General features: G+C 35.1%; 1 protein-coding gene across 3 annotated transcripts in view; it reads right to left on the bottom strand.

Moving 5' to 3' along the window:
• GALNT13 (polypeptide N-acetylgalactosaminyltransferase 13) overlaps positions 1–20,102 on the bottom strand; it is a 491,331-nt gene that overhangs the window by 275,476 nt on the left and 195,753 nt on the right. For all 3 annotated transcript variants that reach the window (XM_024579888.4, XM_024579889.4, XM_045187456.3), the window contains exon 4: positions 2,219–2,387. In XM_024579888.4, the coding sequence (XP_024435656.1) occupies positions 2,219–2,387 (169 nt within the window). The remainder of the gene's footprint in view (positions 1–2,218; positions 2,388–20,102) is intronic.

Genomic DNA, 20,102 nt, shown 5'->3' with positions numbered 1-20,102 from the left:
TTAAGGGTATATCTATTTAAATGTTGAGATAACTTAAACAAATTCACTATTTGAGCAGTGCAGGCACTTTCTAAATAAATATCAACTCAAGTGTTCCACTAAACAAGCTTTCTTAAAAATAATTATTTGTGAATTCCGTCTTTTCCATTTTACATATAATTTACATCAGTCATCATTAAGTCTATCTTAAAGTGCCACCATCTTTTTAAGATATAACTACTCCAAAATTAATACCAAAGTTGAAAAACACTGTTTTGTACATCCAATGAGTATTAACAGATTTTGACATCTTTTAAATAACAGTTGGGACATCTGATTCATAGTGTGTTTTTCAACATTTGTTCCAAGGCAGTCACACAACTGAGTCACTCAAGATGACTCGCAAATGTCCCCACTAAAACTCACACACACTTTATGATTTGTCTAGGAAATGTAGATGGTACCTATGACTTTTTTCTTTTGTTTTGATAGCATACACTGTGGTGTGATATAAAAATGAAATGGAAAATATTATTTCATAGACTACTTGCGAAACCACAAACTTTAAGCCAGTTATCCAGAGTATGTACAGCATTTTGAGAATTTTTAGTACTAAGCAATTTGCATCCTCCATTTTCAAAATATAGAATTGTTTTATAGTGTAAGTAGTGTAAGTTTAAGGCTTAATTATTCAAGTACTTAATATGTTAAGTGATTCTTAAGGGAAGATATAGCACTGGCCACGAATATTTTCAATGGCTTCTTAATGATGATTTTACTTTTTTTTTAAGTGATGTGTCTAAACTAAAGTGACTCTTACCTTAATCACCCCAGATCTGATATAAAATTTAATTTATATTCTGAAAGTTGAATATCAAGATTTTTTAAAAATTTGAACTAGTGCTTACATGGTTTTCTTGAATGCCTAAGTATCACATTTACACATTTTATTAAAACATGGTGTATAAAACAAAGTAATAAATGTAACACTACAACATTATAAACTTAGCATATAGAATACTAAAATTAATAGAATAATATGATTTTTGTGCTTTTCAAGATGCAATATTTCTATATACATGCAAATATGGATAGAACTACCTATAAAATTATTTAGCTCTTTGGAAGGCACAAATGTAATATTTGATGTTTTAACCTTTTCCTGGGGACCAAAAACATCATAATCTATAGTTGTTTGTGGTTTTGTTGAAAGAATCACTCCAAAAACATACAAGAGTGTATAAAAGCAATTACTTAGCTACCAAATGACCTTTCTGACAGCTCAGCCCCAGCATCTCAATAAGGTTTTGGTTACTTTCAGCTCATTTGAAGTAATTCAAAAAGGAGGAAAAAAATCAGATTTAGAATTTTGAGGTTACCATCATCATACTACTGCTGTAATATAACCAATTATACATGGCAAACTTTATTTGCACTAACTATGATTTTGTTGTATAAAGAAAAAGTCATTATATGGCTAAAAGAACAACTTCAGTTTACACAGAAGTGTCTTCTGAAAAATATCTGTAAACTTGGAAATTTTCTAAAATCTCAGGGCATATATTTCTAAGTTCCAAGTATTTACTTTATAAGGACTACATACTAGAATTACGCTACTGCAAATAAGTATCTAATTTCATGACATCCAGTTAAAATACATTCAACTACTTAGAGTATGGCTTATAGTTAATCATATATAAGTTGAATTTTTCAACTTAATTTTTCATTCCATATTATTATTGCTAGTTGATTATTTCCTCCATGGCTAATAACTGAGCATGCTAATTATAAACAGCAGCATAAATTGTTGGAACCCATAATAAATAATCATTTATAAGGTCAAAGAATCATACAAGCAATTGACTACTTTTATGCCAGAATAGCAACGCATATAGTTTTTCAAATCAAAGTGTGAGAGCTTTGTATGCTGGCAAGAAAATAATCTACTAAAGAGCATGTTTGCTCTATATTTGGCAAGATAAGAAAAAGGAAAAGAAAACAAACATCTCATGGAGAGACACCAGTTAGGCTGTGTGTTCTGCATTTGTTTCAAATAACGTACTTTGCCCTGCCAGAGAAGAGGACAGCTCATGTTTCCCATCATATATATGCATAGAATAATCTTGCTACGGTGCAGTTATTCAGAACCACAGACTTCTAGAGCTGAAATAACCTGAGTTAACTGAAGTTTCTGAGATATTCTGAAATACATAAGATTATGCAATACATGTAAACTCACCCTTCTAGTCTTACATCTGGCAGACTTCTGTTAAGGGCAATCAGATCACTGGCCATTAGGTTAAACTGATTGATTTTAAACAGTTCTTTCATCTTCTCCTGGTCATCTTTAGGAATCAGCACAGCCTTTCCCATTTCTCCTGGCCCTTCTTGGTTTCTTGAAATAACAGCTGTAAGATACACGGTAAACAGATACATAAAAACATGGATAGGGAACTGAATGAATAAACTCATGCAATGGATATGATTCTCAAATGTATTATTTATATACTGGCTTCACAATACAATCATCAAATCTTTAACATTTATTTATAAACCACACACTACACTAAAGAAACAGCCTATTTTAATTCATTTAATGCATGTTGTCTTTCAAGTCTAGATATATAACGTAACCTGACCAATCATTAAGACTTAATAATTACATGATACAAAATACCAAAAGTAAAATTTCAGACCTGTACCTGGAAAAATATAAGACACTGAAGAAAGAAATAGAAGAAGCTATAAATAAGTGAAAGCATATACTATGTTCATGGAATGTAATAATTAACATGATTAAAATGCTCATACTATCCAGAGCAATCTATAGATTTAACAAAATTCCTATCAAGATTCCAATGACATATTTCACAGAACTAAAACAAATATTTCAAAAATTTATATGGAACCACAAAAGACTCCACATAGCAGCAGCAATACTGAGAAAGAAAAAGTTGGAGGACTCATGCTACCTAATATGAAACTATACTATACGGCCATAGTAATCAAAACAGCATGGTACTGGCATAAAAACAGACACATGGATCAATGGAACAGAATACAGAGCCCAGAAATAACCTACACCTTTATGTCAACTAATATTCAACAGAGGAAGCAAGCTCAAAGGGCTAAGGATAGTTTATTCAATAACTGGCATTGAAGAAGTTAGATGGATACATGCAGGAAAATGAAATTATATCACCTTCTTACACCACAAACAACAATAAATTACAAATGGATAAAAGACTTAAATATTAGACCCCAAACCATAAAAATGCTAGAAGAAAACAGAGGCAGCAAAAACTTGGACATTGCTCGTAGCAAAATTTAACAGATATATCTCCTCAGGCAAGGGAAACAAAAGAAAAAGTAAACAAATGGGACTACATCAAACTAAAAAGTTTTTGCACAGCAAAGGAAAACATCAACGAAATAAAAATAAAAAGACAACCCACAGAATAGGAGAACATACTCACTGATACATCTAGTAAGGGGTTAATATCCAAAATTTTAAAAAGAATTTATAAAACTCAACACACACACACACACAAAAAAAAACCAACCCAATTAAAAAAATGGTCAAAGGACCTGAATAGACACTTCTCTAAACAGAACATACAGTTGGCCAACAGACATATGAAAAGATGCTCAATGTCACTAATCATCAGAGAAATGCAAATAAAAACCACAATGAGACACCATCTCACACCTGTCAGAATGGCATTATCAAAAACCAACAAACAAGTGCTGGCAAGGATGTGGGGAAATGGGGACCCTTTTGCACTGTTGGTGGTAATGCAGATACATGGGTGCGGCCATCATGGAAAGCAGTATGCAGAAACTTCAAAAATTTAAAAATGGATCTGCCTTTCAACTCAGCTATCCCACTTCTGGGAACATATCCAAAGGAACCAACCCAAAACACTAATTAAAAAGGACATAAGCACCCCTATGTCCTTTCTGACAGCTCACTGTCAGTTTTATTTACAATCACCAAGATATGGAAGCAGCCCAAATGTCCAACAGTAGATGAGTGGATAAAACAACTATGGGACACTTACACAATGGAATTCTACTCAGCCATAAAAAAGAAGAAAATCTTACCCTTAACAAAAGTATGGATGGACCTGGAGAACGTTATAATAAGGGAAATAAGCCAGTTGGAGAAAGACAAATGCCATATGATTTCACTCATATGTGGAATCCAATGAACAAACTGAACTAACAAGAAAAATGGAGAAACCTCATAGATGGAGAGCTGATGACAGCTAGTGAGCAGGGTGAGGGGGTAGAGGGTTTGAGCAAAAAGGAAAAAGGACTCATGGACGTGAACAACAGTGTGGTGATTGCTAGGGGGAGAGGGGCGTAAAGGGACTAAATGGTAATGGAAAAAAATGTAATAAAGATTAAATCAATGGAAAAAATATAATAAAGATTAAATTAAAAAAGAAAAATTTTAAAAGAGAAAGGATATTTTGCTTAATTTAACAGTAATAAAATTCTAACAGTAATATGTTCCCTTGGGAGAGAGTAAGCTTATCATCCCCCAAATCAGATGGAGTTAGTTAGCTTTGGGTGAATTTGTGCTGTTGGTGAGATGTTGGACTTAGCTAGGCATTAAGTAAGGTACCTTCTATTTCTAGGATTTAAGTTTTGATTCCACAAACAATTTCTGTTGTTCTCTCAGGAGTCTTCTAATTCTGACATATGAAACATAATCAGGCTACATAATATTATCTATTGACCATGGGTATTTCATGTATGCAGCAGGTGTACCTGTACCTGTATCTCATACTTATTTGCCCATTCCTTGTTTCTTCTATATGGCTCAAAGGAAAAAATCACCCCAAATCCATAAAATACCAATTTTCTCCACCAAGTAAAAAAACAAAACAAAACAAAACAAAAAGGAAACCAGGTGTGGCTCAGTGGATTGAGCTCCAGCCTGCAAACCAAAGGGTCTCCGGTTTGATCCCTAGTCAGGGCACATGCCTGGCTTGTGGGCCAAGCCCCCAGTAAGGGGCGCATGAGAGGCAACCACACACTGATGTTTCTCCCCCTCTCTTTCTCCCTCCCTTACCCTATCTCTAAATATTAAAAATAAATTAAAAGTCTTTAAAAAAAGCAGAACTGTCATTAAAGTACATGTGCTACTTTTTACTATAATAGGCAAATGTAATAGAGAAGGCAACTAAATTACATTATATCTTGATTATTGATTTGAATATAGATGAAAATATCCCAAATCAAAAGCTGGTTTGAACTACAAAAATAGATTAATATACTATACTGTAAATTATCTTCTTCCTAATTATATGGTGAAATCATTAAAGATAAATAATTTGACTCAAAAATGACATTACAATCATGCACCACATAATGACATTTAAATCAACTATGGATCACGTATATGATCCACCACGTGTGACCCGGGCCCCATAAATTACGATGAAGCTGAAATGTTCCTATCACGCAGTGATGTCAGGGCCAGCACAAGGTCATGGAGCAATGCGTTCCTTGCGTGTTTGTGGTGATGTGGTTGAACAAACTCACGGTGCTGCCAGTTGCACAAAAGTCTAGCACACACAATGACGTAGAGTACACAATACTTGATAATGACAACAAATGACTATGCTACTGGTTTACGTATTTATTATACTATACATTTTGCCATGATTTTAGTGTACACTCTACTTAGTAAAAATGTGTGCTGAAAAACAGTACGCCATGCTATGCCAGCTGCAGCCTCGTATCCTAGCGTTTACCGGGTCTCTTGATTGCATTTGGTATGGTAGAGTCTACCTACCAGACTATCCTATCTTCTCTCCCTCCTGAGTACACATTTACATAACATCACCCAGTCTCCCCTGCAGGTAAGTGTACTCCTATCACTGAGTATAGAAATGATATATGGCAATTCTAGACCTAGTGCATAAAAACTTTCCAGGGATGATTCTCTGTACTCTTTCCCTTGCTATAGCAACTTCAGAAGCCACTGAAACCAGCAGAGGCATCACAAGAAAGCAATAATATGGGTGACTGAATCACCTGGAGGGGCACCACTCGCTGATCAGGTACAGGAGTACCCCCTTATCCATAGTTTCACCTTCTGTGGCTTCAGTTATCTGTGGACAACCAAATTCCAAAAATATGAAATGGAAAACTAAAGAAATAAGCAATTCATAAATTTTAAACTGTGTGTCATTCTGAGTATCTCAGTTCGTCTCAGATATGGGCATCGTACTACCTCATATCAGCACAAGAACAACACGGTGAGTACAGGACATTATATAAGTTATGTAGAGAGAGAGACCACATTCCCATAACTTCTATTTCAGTATGTTGTTGTAATTGCCTCATTATTAGTTATTATTGTTACTATCTTATTTGGCCTAATTTATAAATTAAACCTTATCATAGGCATGTATGTGCAGGAAAAACAGTATATATAGGGTTTGGTACCACTGCTGTTTGAGGCATCCACTGGAGGTCTTATTATTTTTTAATTCTCAACCAAGAATATTTGTATTGATTTGAGAAAGAGAGAGAGAAATCAATGGGAGAGAGAAACATTGATCAGCTGCCTCCCATACACGCCTCAGCCAGGGATTAAACCTGCAACCCAGCTATGTGATTGAACCTGCAACATTTTGGTGTACGGGACGATGCTTCAACCAACTGAGCCACCAGGCCAGGGCATCCACCGGGAGTCTTAAACATTTCACCTGGGATAAGGGGGGACTATTGTATATACACTGCATAATTACATGAGAGGAAAACAGCTCTGTTTCTGTAAACCACTGGGATCTCAGACCTATGCATTACGCTTGATAGTTATTTTTGTTACTTCACTTTGTCCTTTCCCCATTAATCTATAAAGACTCACCAACATGTTCTGCCTCACCTTTGACTTAGTCAATTGCCGAGCACTCTGTTCATTCAATCAGTGAATAAATTGAAAAAAGTAGGAAACTCGGAGGTAATCTAGTTCTTCTATTAAGGGACTGGTGAACAGCATCATTCAAATAGAGGTTTTCTCAGTCTCAGAGGGGCATGAAATTATCGATTATAATATTTAAAAAGAAGTAAAACTCCTACCTTATATTTTATATTAAATTTAGTCCTAACCTGTATTATATGTGGCTTGAAAATAATATTTTACACATTATAAATAAATATATAGACATTAGTACAAGTTCAAACATGTTTATTGATAGTGAAACATAATTAAAATGTATGGGAACTACAGCTTTAAGCAGTTTTAATTAGATCACAAAACAGATCCTAGGCAGATGAAGAAACTACCACTTAAATGAAGCAAGCACTTAATTAATCTCTTTTCAATTCCCAATGTGTAGCTTCTAAAAAAATAATAGTTTGTATACCTATTACAAATGATTCTCACTATGGCTGCCTAAATTTTTGCAGCTATTAGCCTCACAATCATGGACCAATTACTCTGCTTTTACTGTTCATAAATTCTTCTTCTATAAGATGTTTAAATGACTTCACAGTACTGTTTAAATAAAATGTTACATATTCACATAGGTATTATACCGGATGCCCATATCATACCCTCTTAAAATATTCTATACAAGAAAATGAAACACAGCTTATACATTATGATTCAAGGATTCTTTTTGAAAATATATATATTCTAGGGAAATACAAATATACCTAAAGTTTTATCCTCATATATGGCATGTGTAATTAAAGTAGTAGTATGTTTGTACATGCAGGCAAAAATAAATGTATATTCTCCTCTCACTCACTCTCTCTATATGTTAAATATTTTATAAACTGTTATATATATAGAAAAAACTATGCAGCAATTAAAATTATGCTATAAAAAGTATATGTTCATATTACACCTAAGTGAAAAAATATGCCATGAAACAATGTTACAAAACAAACTCATTTCTATAAAAAATTATTGTATGATGTACATGCATATGTCACCAATGAAGACTAGCAGTGATTTGTTAGATCAGAGCTTTTATTTTCTTTAGCATTATCTATATTTTCTTAATCAGTTCAACATCACCTAATAAGGTGATTTCAGTCTCATATTAATAAAAAATCTGGTTTCAGTGAAGACAGACATAACCTGGCTTTTACAGAGACAGTAACGAAATGAAGTCAGTAAATGTTGGAAGTGTTAAAAAAAAGAAATTGATGTTGGCTGGAATTCCTGAAGGAAGAAAAGTTTCTTAACGTACACAAGATGACAAGCAGGTTGAAGAAGACCCTTCAGGTTTGTTCTTAGGAAAATTCCTCACAGGAAATTTGCTATAATTTTCAGATAAGAGAACATTTAGTAGCTGAGCAAGCTCAAGTAGCAAAGTTCTTGGTTTGTTTTAGGAAAAAGCAAATTCCTATATTAGTATAAACAGTTCTCACTTTCAGAGTCATCCTTATAAAACATTCTACACAGCTACTAAAGCCAATGCGATCCTTATATTCAGGAAGATGTTGTCTGGCACATGTGATAGCCATAATGTTTCCCGGAAACAATGGGCCCAGCTTATAAAGTGTTCACTGAGGTAATAAAATCATGAGGAAATATGAAATTATTTCCTTCTGCATTAAGAATGGGCTTCCTCATTAAAAGTATTTAAGTAGTCCTCAATTTGTAATACCTCTAGTAATAGCCTTAGTTTCTGCTTTGAATAAAAAATCTTCTCAGCCCTGGCTGGTATTGCTCAGTGGATTGAGCGCCAGCCTGTGAACTGAAGGGTCACAAGTTCAATTCCCAGTCAAGGCACATGCTTGGATTGCAGGCCAGGTCCCCAGTAAGGGCTGTGCAAGAGGCAACCACACCCTGATATTTCTCTCTCTTTCTTTCTCCCTCCCTTTCCCTCTCTCTGAAAATAAATAAAATCTTAAAAAATAAAAATAAAAATAAATCTTCCCACCCCCACACTTCTGTCTATACTACCAAAAAACAAAACAAACAAAACAAAATCCCATTAATTTTCTGTAAAGAAAAGCACCAATTTTGGCTTCAAGATGCTTTGGGAAGTCTTCTGTAAGGGGACATCAAAAGTGAAACTGGCGATTTTAACTAAGTCCCTTACATAATCCAACATTCATTTTAAATTGTTTATAACACAATTATAAACTCTAAGCATTTGATATATCATCCCAGATATGATTCATCAAGTCTGCAAAAATATAAACACTTTGACCAATATTAAAAAGCATTGCATTCATTGAATGTACATCTAATTGTGGAAGTAGAAACATATTTTTCAAATAATTTCTGAACATTTTATTTATTATAAAGCTGCAAAAAAATCTAAAAAGCTTAAAGTTTATTAACTAATATTTCAGAGAAAATGTGAGGCAACCATTACTCAGTTTGTTATTATAAGTCCATGTAGAAATTAAAATTCCTTCACAGAAGTCTGCAATTAAAAATTATAAAATAATACTGAATTGTTTAAGTAGAAAAAGGAATCATGTCAAACACCCCAAATTATTTTAAGTCATTAAATTAAATCTACTGCTAAATTGTGTGGCTTTGTTGATGGTAGTTGTCCTGAATATCTTTTTTTAGCTCAATCGGCCTCACTCGGCGCCAGGTCTAGCCTGCTGTGTCCCAGGTTGTTAAGTTCTGTGTTCACATCAACCAGGGCTCCCTTGGCCTTTGACTTCTGGTTGAGAAGGTACTGGCAGGTATTGAGAGACGGAAGATGAATGAGGATGAGGTACTAATTTCCCTGGTTCCCTCTCTGTGAGGTTGCTGCGGGTTGGTTCTCTCACTCTCAATGATAATGTCAGGGGGAGAACCCTATGACTGGCTAATGAGGTAGGAAACAGTGCAACACTAGATTCAATAAGAAGCTACCCTCTATGCTAGCACCTGCTGGAAGCTGCTTTCTTACAGTCCTGCTCAGCAGTGGTCCTGAAAGTCAGTGGGTGAAAGGAAATCCACCCACAGGGCAGAACCTCAGAGAAGAAATTTGACTGAATATTTAAAAGTGGATATTTAAAAGGTCCTCTGGAGGTAGGGAACTACACAAATCCATGAGCAGTAGCTAACAGGTTGGGCAGCTAGTAAGAGATCTAAGGGAACTGGAAGGAAAAATTGATGATGAAAATATTTGATGGGAGGAGTACAAGAGTGGTTCCCTTGAAATAGCTGCAAAAATGGATATTAATGTCCCATGTAATCTTCCACAAAGGGCTCCCTCTGCAGAAGAGCCTCTCAACAATCAGATGGACAAAATTATCCTTCCTATAGCTGTCAGTCTCTTTTTTTTTCCATTTAATCTTTTTTCAGTTTCTTTTTTTCAGTTGTTTGAGAGGGAGACGTGCTAATAGGCCAGGATAAGTCAAATGAAGACTATGTATAGATTTAACAACATCAACTTCTCACCACGGTTAATATGAGTAAGGCCACCCAAGCTGCCAATAGCAGAAGAGAACACAAAGCCATTCATATGGTACCGTTTTAGACTCATTGGCGTGAGGCTGATGCTATTGGACCCCACTCATCATTGTGAGGAAAAATGTTTTCTTACAGGGAGAGAAAGATATCTGGAATCTGTCTTCTCTGGCCACAATTCTCTCAGTACTACCACTGTAGACTTACAATATCCTGATTTTCTTGGATTTAGACATAATCTCACTTCAGACCAGGGAAAATAACTTACAGCAAAAGAAATGTGACTGTGAGCACACCAAAAAATCCCCTGGTTTCATGTCCTTGACAAAAATAAGTAGCTGAGCTGATAGAATAATCTGGTGAAGACTGCTGGAGCATCGTTTGGGAGATGCAACCTTGTGGATTTGGGGTGTTGTCCTATAGGATACCTGAAACCAATATCCAAAGTGTGATATCATATCTCCTATAGATAGAATACACAGGTCCAGGAATCAAAGAAGGAAATGAGAGTGAAATCTCTCAGCCAATAATTCATTGAAGCAGTATTTGCTCTTCATCTCGGTAACCTTGGGCTTTGTGAGTAGAAGGATACTAGTTTCCATGGGAGAAATGCTTCCACTAGAGAACACAGTCACGGCTCTGTCAATTTGGAAATTAAGTCTTCCCTCTGGCCATTATGAGCTCCTTAAGTTGTTGAACTGACGGGCAGACAAACGGACCACAATAATAGTTGAGGCAATAGATGTTATTTACCAACAGAAAATCAGATTGCTGCCACACAATGGGGATGAGAAGAACTACTTCTGGAGCCTGGAGGTTTTATTCTGGAGCACCTCACTTCTTCAATAGCCTGGGTAAGAGAACAATGAAGCAATCCCATCAAGGCAGACCAGTTGAAGGCTTATGGCATGGGATAGTCCACCACCAAGCAAAGAATACTATACAGACTATTTACTGACAGAGCTTAGGATACACATTGTATGGACATAGCTAAAAGAATATAAAATCATCATCTAAGATCTCATGAGTAATGTCATAAGACTACAGCAGCTATATTTCAGGTTACTTATGAATTTCTTTCTCTACTTTTGTCTAGGTTACTTTATACAAAGAGCATTAAGGCTTGCTAACATTTTAGATTTTGTTTGGGAATATGATTAGACTGACATCAATTCATAGGATATAGTAGTTGATGGAGTTTGTGCCTCCCTTGCTTTAGGGAGACACATTTTTCATCTGGAAAAAAGGGTAGAAAGCTGAGAAGAAGTAAGAGTGGCGTGCAGGACATTTTCAATTTGTTCCTCCAGATCCACATTCCACTCTAATCTTCCTCAAATATTCCCCTGGAAGCTGACCTGTATGAACTACCTCTAGACTGTCTTCTTTGGCTTGAGATGGGATTTGGCCAACGGGAGAAACCAGTAAGAGTCTGGACAGAACAAAAGTAAGTTAAAATGTTTACTCCCTTGGTTCTTCCTTATGTACTAGTTACAAACTGGCTCTTGTCCCCAAAACAAAAGGTACATCTCTGTCAGGTGGTTCCCTAGAAGTATTTTTTTTAATAAGTTCATATAATGGCTCCTCCTCTTCCATTTAAGTGCAGGGTTTAGTGATGACTTCACTCCTGATTACCAGCCCCGGCATACAACCACCCCTGCTTGCTTTTTAAAACTCTCTTGATTCCTCTGTAAATGCCCCCTGTGTCATACTCTCCTTGGCTACTTGGCTGAAGCTTGGCAGGTTTCCTGCTGATAAGAGTTTAGAAAGGTTTGGGGAACTGTAGTGGGTTACCCATTTATGTGACAAAGTTTATGGTAAAACCACTTTAACTAGCCCTGAACCCATCATTTTCCCTGGATTAAACTCTACTTTAACTCCCTAATATACTTTCTTTAAGGTCTTCACTTTCTTTTTTGGTCATGTTCTTCAATCAGTTACAAATGTACAAACATGTATCTGTTATTAATTAGTTGATTCATTGGTGATTAATACGAGTATTACAGCAAACAAAAACAGAAAATTTAAAGTAAGGTAAAAATTTTAAAAATTCATGTATTTTCCTTTTCCACCCCAATGAAGTATCTTATGCATCCCTGAGGTGCATCCACCCACCACATTTGGGAAATCACCGCAGATAAAGTCACAGCATGTCATTCCTTTACTTGTCACAAGACATTTTGCCATCAAGAAAGGCTGATTTGTCATCACTGTTGGTTGGTTGTCATGTAGGCACTATTTTCATTCTGGACTCACTTCTCGGGGCTAGGCATGGGGTTTCCCTTCTTATCGATATTCCGTAATGGCACAATATCAAGAAAATGAGAAAAAATACTGGACAGAATTTCTAAGGGCAATAATATGGATTAGGTTTAAATGGTAGGCATGCTTTGCCATGTTTCCTGAGAATCACATCGTCAAATTTCAAGGAATGAGGTATGCTAAGGCCCGGCATGTATGTGTGTATTCTGACAGGGGGGGGGGGTGATCAACAAGGTTGGAAGAAAATCAGAAACTGAAGAAAGGAAGTTTAGAATAGTAGAATAGTGGGGCACAAAACACAAAGCCATAAAAGTACAATTTGCTTCTTTTATTTTAATATTTTTAATATTGATTTATTTTTTAGAGAGAAGGGAAGGGAGGGAGAAAGACAGGGAGAGAAACATCAATCAGGTACCTCTCATGCACGCCCCAGCTGGGTACCCAACCCACAACCCAGGCATGTGCCCGGACCAGGCATCAAACTGGTGACCTTTCGTTTTTCAGGACGAAGCCCGACTAACTGAGCCACACCAGTCAGGGTGTTTCTTTATTAAATATTAATTCTTGGAGTGGTATATTGCCAGTCCCTCTGATGCTGAAAACCTGAGGCTGGTGAAGGTTTCCTGGGTTTACATTTCAAAATGATCAAACATAACCCCGAGAGGAAGCTCGCATATTTCATAAAAAGTCACAAAAATGAATTTTTATCAATTCTTAAATTAAGCTGCCACATAATGGACTAAGATTTTCTATTACCTAAATGGTTATTTGATTTTTAAATCAGATCTTTTCCAGAAGCTCAATTTCAGGATATCAAAATAAACTGATGTAAATTTGCTGAAAGAAGCACCATAATGTTAAATGTAACATTTTGATAATTATTTTTCACAGAGAAAATCTCTGGTGGAAAAAAAAGAAAAGTCCAGCATTCTACCCAAACTAAAGGCCAACCTCAGCGATCTCATACCTAATCACTACCTGCCTCCTACTGCCGCCCCTTATGTTTATGTTTGGGGCGGCCCAACATTTGAACGGCCATCTGTATAAACCAGCTGCTGATCCTTGTATTTATCGCAGTTATGTAAATCTTACTGCTTAGCATTAATTTATACTGAATTTGAGTTTTCCATTGCCTCTGGCCCTGTTTTGTTAGTTAATAAAAACAAGTAGAATACTAGTAATATGTTATAATAAAGGTGACTTTATTTAATAATCACAAGAATTAAGTTGAACATGCTAACTAAATAATGCAAATATGCCATTAAAATTTCAGAAATCCATCATACACTACTTTGCCCTTTATAAAGTATCCAGACATTCTAGGAACTCAACCCTTCAAGACATGTAAGGCCTAATCAATACTCATTCAATCACCATTTACTTTCTGTGCCAAAGAAGTATGATAATTCTAAAATAGAAATGCTATCCTAAAAATCAACACAAGACTCAACCACCAGTAAAATACATGCTTAAATGACAAACTCTTTCTTAAAATTCATCAGATCTATATAAAATATTGTCAAATATATCCTGGCTTGTTTTTTTTTTAAGTTAATTTTGGTTACATCATAAGGTCAAAGGCATACCATGGGTGCTTGCTCACCTAGACAAATTATAGATTAAATTAGTGGACCAATATAAAATAACAGACAGTGCTCTAAGCCTGAAGATGAGCAATACCCTCCTCCTTTCTTTATAGTTTCTTCTTAAAATCCTTAACATTACACCTGACTATATATAATAAGTATCATACATATGTATGTATATATTTTTAAATATCCTTATTGATACTACTTATTTCTTTTATAATATTTGATGATTTCATCTTCAAATTTTCATAGCTATACATGGAAGTGTTTAGTTTTCATTATACAAGGTTGGCAAATGTAGGTTTACAGTTGTAGTACAATAAGTTATAATAATTAATAAATACAAGTAATACAAGAATAGACTGTTTCACTTACTCACACTGTAAGCCTACTTTTGTCCACCCCTGCGAGCATGTCATTAGTTTAAATCCTGTACTACTGAAGGGCAACGTGTCTAAAATTTATTTTTAGAGTTTATACACTCAGACTTGATTTTCAAGGTAACTGTATATAAACCTTTTGAGGAATTTTTCCCATTAATTTATTTTAACATGAAAAACAAGGAAGCTTACCCTCATGTAGTTGCCTTCCAAGGGTTAGTAACTGATCTGGTATTCTATGGGAATAAGTAGCAGCAGTCACTTAAGGAAGCAACTTTAAAATCTCTTAATTAGGGGTTAATGCCATCTAATATGTGATTTCATTGCAATATATGGTTAATAGCTTTTATCATGCTACTGGGAAGGAGCAACTACAAATGTGTGTCATTATATTGTTACGTTTTCACATTATTTTATATTTACCCTTCTGTTGTACTAAACCAATTTAAATTACGTTGCCTTTTTTAATTTATAGTACACAGAAGTAAAAGTACTCCAAGGCCACGGATGGGCAGCGCAGCGGGGTGGAGTGCCACCCTGACGCACCAAAGCTGTGGGGTTGGTCTCCGGTCAGGGCACATGGAAGAAGCAAGCAACAAATGCTCAATGTAAGTAGAATAATAAAATCAAAGTTTCTTTATCTTTCTCTAAAAAATATCAATAACAAAACAAAAATACTTCAATCATTTCAAAATTAGGTTTGTTTGGTTTATTTAAGTGCAGCTGTAAGATGAGTGTTCTTTTAGAAGTGGATTTAAGGTTGTTTATTGATCAAATTTTAGTTAACCTTCCATTCTAGCACATCAAAAACTTTTCACTATCCCTTAGATTTTGTTTCCTTCCAGCTCTATTTCTTTGCTCCAGCCTCTTTCTTCCTATGCACTGTGCTACTTTCTGCACTCTCAAATGGGACATGAATTAGATGAAATAACTTAAACTGGATAGATAGAAGCATTGTGTGTTTAGGGCATATTGATTTACATTCATCAAAACCAGATACCTGCATATCTTACAAAATTACAGTCACAACATCTCAACTTTGCAAATTTAGGTATTTTGTCTGAATGCACAAAGTTTTCAAATAGAAATTTGTTTACAGTCAGATTATCTCTCTTTACCTTAGCTATTGGGGTTCCAAAATCAAGTTGACTTTAGCTTGCAAGTCAGTGTTGCAAATTTATCTCCTTGATCTTAACATTACTTTTTAATAATTTAAAAAGTTAATTTATGGGCCTGAGGAAAAATAGATTGATGAAAGAATAGAATGTAGAGTAATGTAATAAAGTTTCTTTACATATTAAGTTATCCCACCTAACCAAACAAAATCACATAATAGTAGCAACTTGCTATTGCCTTGCCTATTCACCGACATAGTGTGTTCTGCTCATTGAAGACAGTCAGAGATACCTTGCATGAGCTGTTGAAGAAGGTACATTATCTCCCTTATGAGAAAGAATCTTGGATCATTATGTGAAAGCTTTTGCTCTTATAATAAGATGTTCCTATGGCTTTAAAGAAAACTCTAAGTGGAGGTCCAAGTCTGAGTTATAAAGTTTAGTTTTCACTGTAATTATTTAGATAACCTCCATTTGTATTGGTCATCTTTTAACTAAGCAGATGAGAAAAAAGGAGTGGGACAGATGGAAGCAAACTTTGTCAAGTTTAACTCTAAGGTTCCTTGTAATGTATTCCCCCATGTGTTACAACTTGGGAATTCACTGATTAATCATAACTTTTCTTCTTAGTTTTTCCATTTCTTTCTGGTTTTCTCATCTCATGTGAATTGCTGTCACCTTTCCCTTTGTCCTGTCAAATCCCCATGACATATCAGGACATTTTGTTGCCTTTTATCCTATCTGCAAATTATCCAATGCAGATTTCCTTTTTTCAAGTTTGGGGTAATGTTTCATGAAACAATTTCAAGTTCTGTTTTTATGTATATTGCATGTTTAGTTACAATTATTCACATACAACTGAATATGTAACTCTTATGAACACTGAGTATGATAGAACTATCTCTTCACATTCAATTCAATTGAGTTCAACAATCATTTATTGACTTCTATATGCCGGGCTCTATTTGGGATACTTTGACATACGTCAGTGAAAGATACAGAAAAAATCCCTACCCTAGCATTTCTTATGTCTTCTTATACAGTCTGTAGTTCTGCTTCACCCACTGATAATTTTCATTTCTGATATTCTTTCTTACAAGTTCCACTGTAAATTTTTTCAATTGAAAATTGAGTTAACATTTAATAAAAATAACTAAACAGGTTACACTTAAGCTGTGCTCATGTGCTAACCACTGTTTAATCATATTACATATATTAACTCATTTAATCTGCGTAAGTCTATGGGATGGGCCCTGTTTATCACCACCCCAATTTTATGAAAGGAGAAACACAGAAACAGAGAAAGGACAAATAGCTTTTAGGCTTGGCCAGGTGACAAGTGAAGCCTTGATCAAACCCAGGCGGGTTAACCTCAGAGTGTGTGCTATTTACCAATATATGTATAGTGCCTGCCCAAAATCTCTCCTGCAATGTTTATGCAGCATTCCTTTGAATGTGGTTAATTTAATTATCTGTTTAAGAGCAATCCAAAACTCGATTCGAGATCTCTGCTCTGGCTGAAGCTATGCTGTGCATTGAAAATCAATTTAAAGGCAACAAATACTGCTCAGAACACAGTATCTGTCCCTTTCTTAATTTAACTTAATCTCATGGTCACTGGTTAGAAAGGTCCCTCTTTAACACTAAACTGATAATTCATGTGAATTCAGAGAATTCACATCTGTTAAAAATAATTAAATTTTCCTTACACATGAGAGATGTATTAAGAGAACAGTGTATATATTTTACTCTTACCTAATGCAATGACCTTTCTGGGTTGTGAAGAAGCATAGGCCAACTACATATTTGAATACTTCACATTAAAAATAATTCTAATAATTGAATAATTATTTCTGCAGGAAACAGAGTCCTTTTAGATAGCAACTTTATTTGTATACTATAAGTTGGACACAGACCTATAAAAATATTAGAGAGCAAACTTTATATCAGAGCAAGTACATCAATTTAATACATAATGACCAATGTATCTGCTTCTTATTCTAAATCCCTTGTTCCGAGTCTGCGATAGCTTCCCTGTCTTCCATATAAATGAGATTACCCTCTTCAGATGATAAAAAATCTCTTTAAATTATGTGGTGTATTCTAGTTGTGCTCATCTTCATCTAAATGAGGGAGAGAGGGAGAGAGAGAACCCAGATATGCCTCTAATTTTAAGATTAATTCTTGGCCCTCAGAGTTAAGATATATTTTTCAAAACTAACTGTATTGAGATTTTTAAAATACAATAAATACTCATTATATGTGTGCAGTTCAATGAAATTTGACAAATATATACATCCATTTGGAGTCCATACACCACTCCAATCAAAACACAGAATATTCACTGTTCCCAAAGTCCTCATTGGCCCCTTCTATTCAGGCCCGCACGACTGCTCGTACTTGTTCATGTGTCTTCTGTGGCCATAGTTTAGATTGGTTTTCATAGCATTTGTATAAATAGAATAATATAGTATGTAGTCTTTGCCTCTGACTTCTTTAGTTTAGTATATTGTTAATATTAATCTATATTGTTAATGTATCAGTTGCCATTTCTCTTGAGTCAAGACCTAGAAATAAAATTGCTGGATTGTATGGTAAGAATATTTTTAACTTTATAAGAAATTGCAAACTTTCGCCAAATCACACCACTGTCAGCAATATGTGAGTCCCACTTGTTCCACATTTTTATACTAGATATTGTTACCCATTCTGACTTGTAGCTTTTCATAAATAGTAAAATATATTTTATTTAAAAGTTTGCTGTGAATTTGTAAACTGAAAATATTTAGACATCTTGATCTTCATCTGGCAAATGTTTGGAGGTAAGCCTAGAGTAAGGCATTACAGGGGCATCAGCAGGAAATAAATACCTTCAATCCCCTACACAGATCTAGAGAAGACTTTACAGAAGTACACTTTATGCCACATGACAAAAATTGCTTTCACTTAGCTGACATAATAGAAGCTGACCTATGCATCTCTGTATGTCAATTAATCCCATGCCCATTCACAAATATTTTTATCTCAGAAGTGTGTATAGATGCCACCTCTATCTTGCATGGTCCCTCTTTATAAAGACAGATCCTTTGCTTATAAAACAGTATCAATTCACTGATAATAATTTATTTCCTTTCTGACACACCTCTTATCTTTATGGAGATCCAAGTTCTGAGATGTTATTTTGTTTCTTTAAAATAACTTCTTACAAATATCTTATAGTACAGATCTGTAGGCAAAAAGTTGTTTCAGTTTTTGTTTGAGCAAATGTTTTTCTCTTTCAATACTATGTCCTATAGTTTTGGATGCTTTGGAGGTTTTTTCCCAATCTTTTTTCTCTTTGCATTTCAGTCTGAGTAATTTCTATTGTCCTATCTTCCAGTTTGCTCTCTGTCCTTGGTTAAGGTTTCTGTGAGTGCATTGAATACATTCCTCATTTCTGTTACTGTGTTTTTAATGTCTAATATTTCCTTTAACTCTTTTGTAAGTTTCAATATCTCTGCTGACATAATCAATTTGGTACTGCATGCTGTCCACTTTCTCCATTAGAGTCTTTAACATGTTATCATAATTATTCTAGATCCCAAATATATTTCCAATATCTGAACCATATCTGATATTGGCTGGTGCTGATGATGATTTTGTTGCTCCATTTTGTGTTTTATCTTGCCTTTCAACATGTCTTGTAATACTTTGTTGAGGGACAAACTTGCACAGGTCAATAGATATTGAAGTACATAGGCCTTTACTGTGAGAAATTTAGGATAATCTGGCCAAGAATTGGCTTGTTAGATGTTTATCCTATCTATTCTATCAAGGATTTTTTTTTAAGTCTGGTATATTAATACAATTAATATATAATAAAACTTACCCTTATTAACATCAGTTCTGACAGCTGCATATAGTATGTAATTATCACCATGACCAAAATATAGACTACTTCTAGACTTCAAATAAGTTTCACTGTACTCATCTGCAGACAATCTGCTCTTCACACCTCCAGCCACTGATAACCACAGTAATTGATTCACATTCCCATAATTTTAAATTTTCTAGAATTACATATAAATAGAAGAGTATGCTATTCAGTTTTCAGTGGTTGTCTGTGTGTGTGTGTGTGTATGTGTGTGTGTCTGGCTCCTTTCACTTAGCATGATGTGTTTTTAAAATAGAATCATATGCCCTGGCCGGTGTGGCTCAGTGGATTGAGCACCAGCCTACAAACCAAAGGGTTGCAGGTTCAATTCCCAGTCAGGGCACATGCCTGGGTTGCAGTCCAGGTCCCTCAGTAGGGGGGTGCATCAGAAGCAACCACACATTGATGTTTCTCTCCCTCTCCCTTCCCCTCTGACTAAAAATAAATAAATAAAATAAAATAGAATCATATAAAATC

The sequence above is a fragment of the Desmodus rotundus genome, chromosome 2 (genome assembly GCF_022682495.2).
Source record: "Desmodus rotundus isolate HL8 chromosome 2, HLdesRot8A.1, whole genome shotgun sequence".
Classification (NCBI taxonomy): domain Eukaryota; kingdom Metazoa; phylum Chordata; class Mammalia; order Chiroptera; family Phyllostomidae; genus Desmodus; species Desmodus rotundus.
The sequence above is the reverse complement of the archived record's forward strand: the minus strand, read 5'-3'. Positions and strand labels throughout refer to the sequence as shown.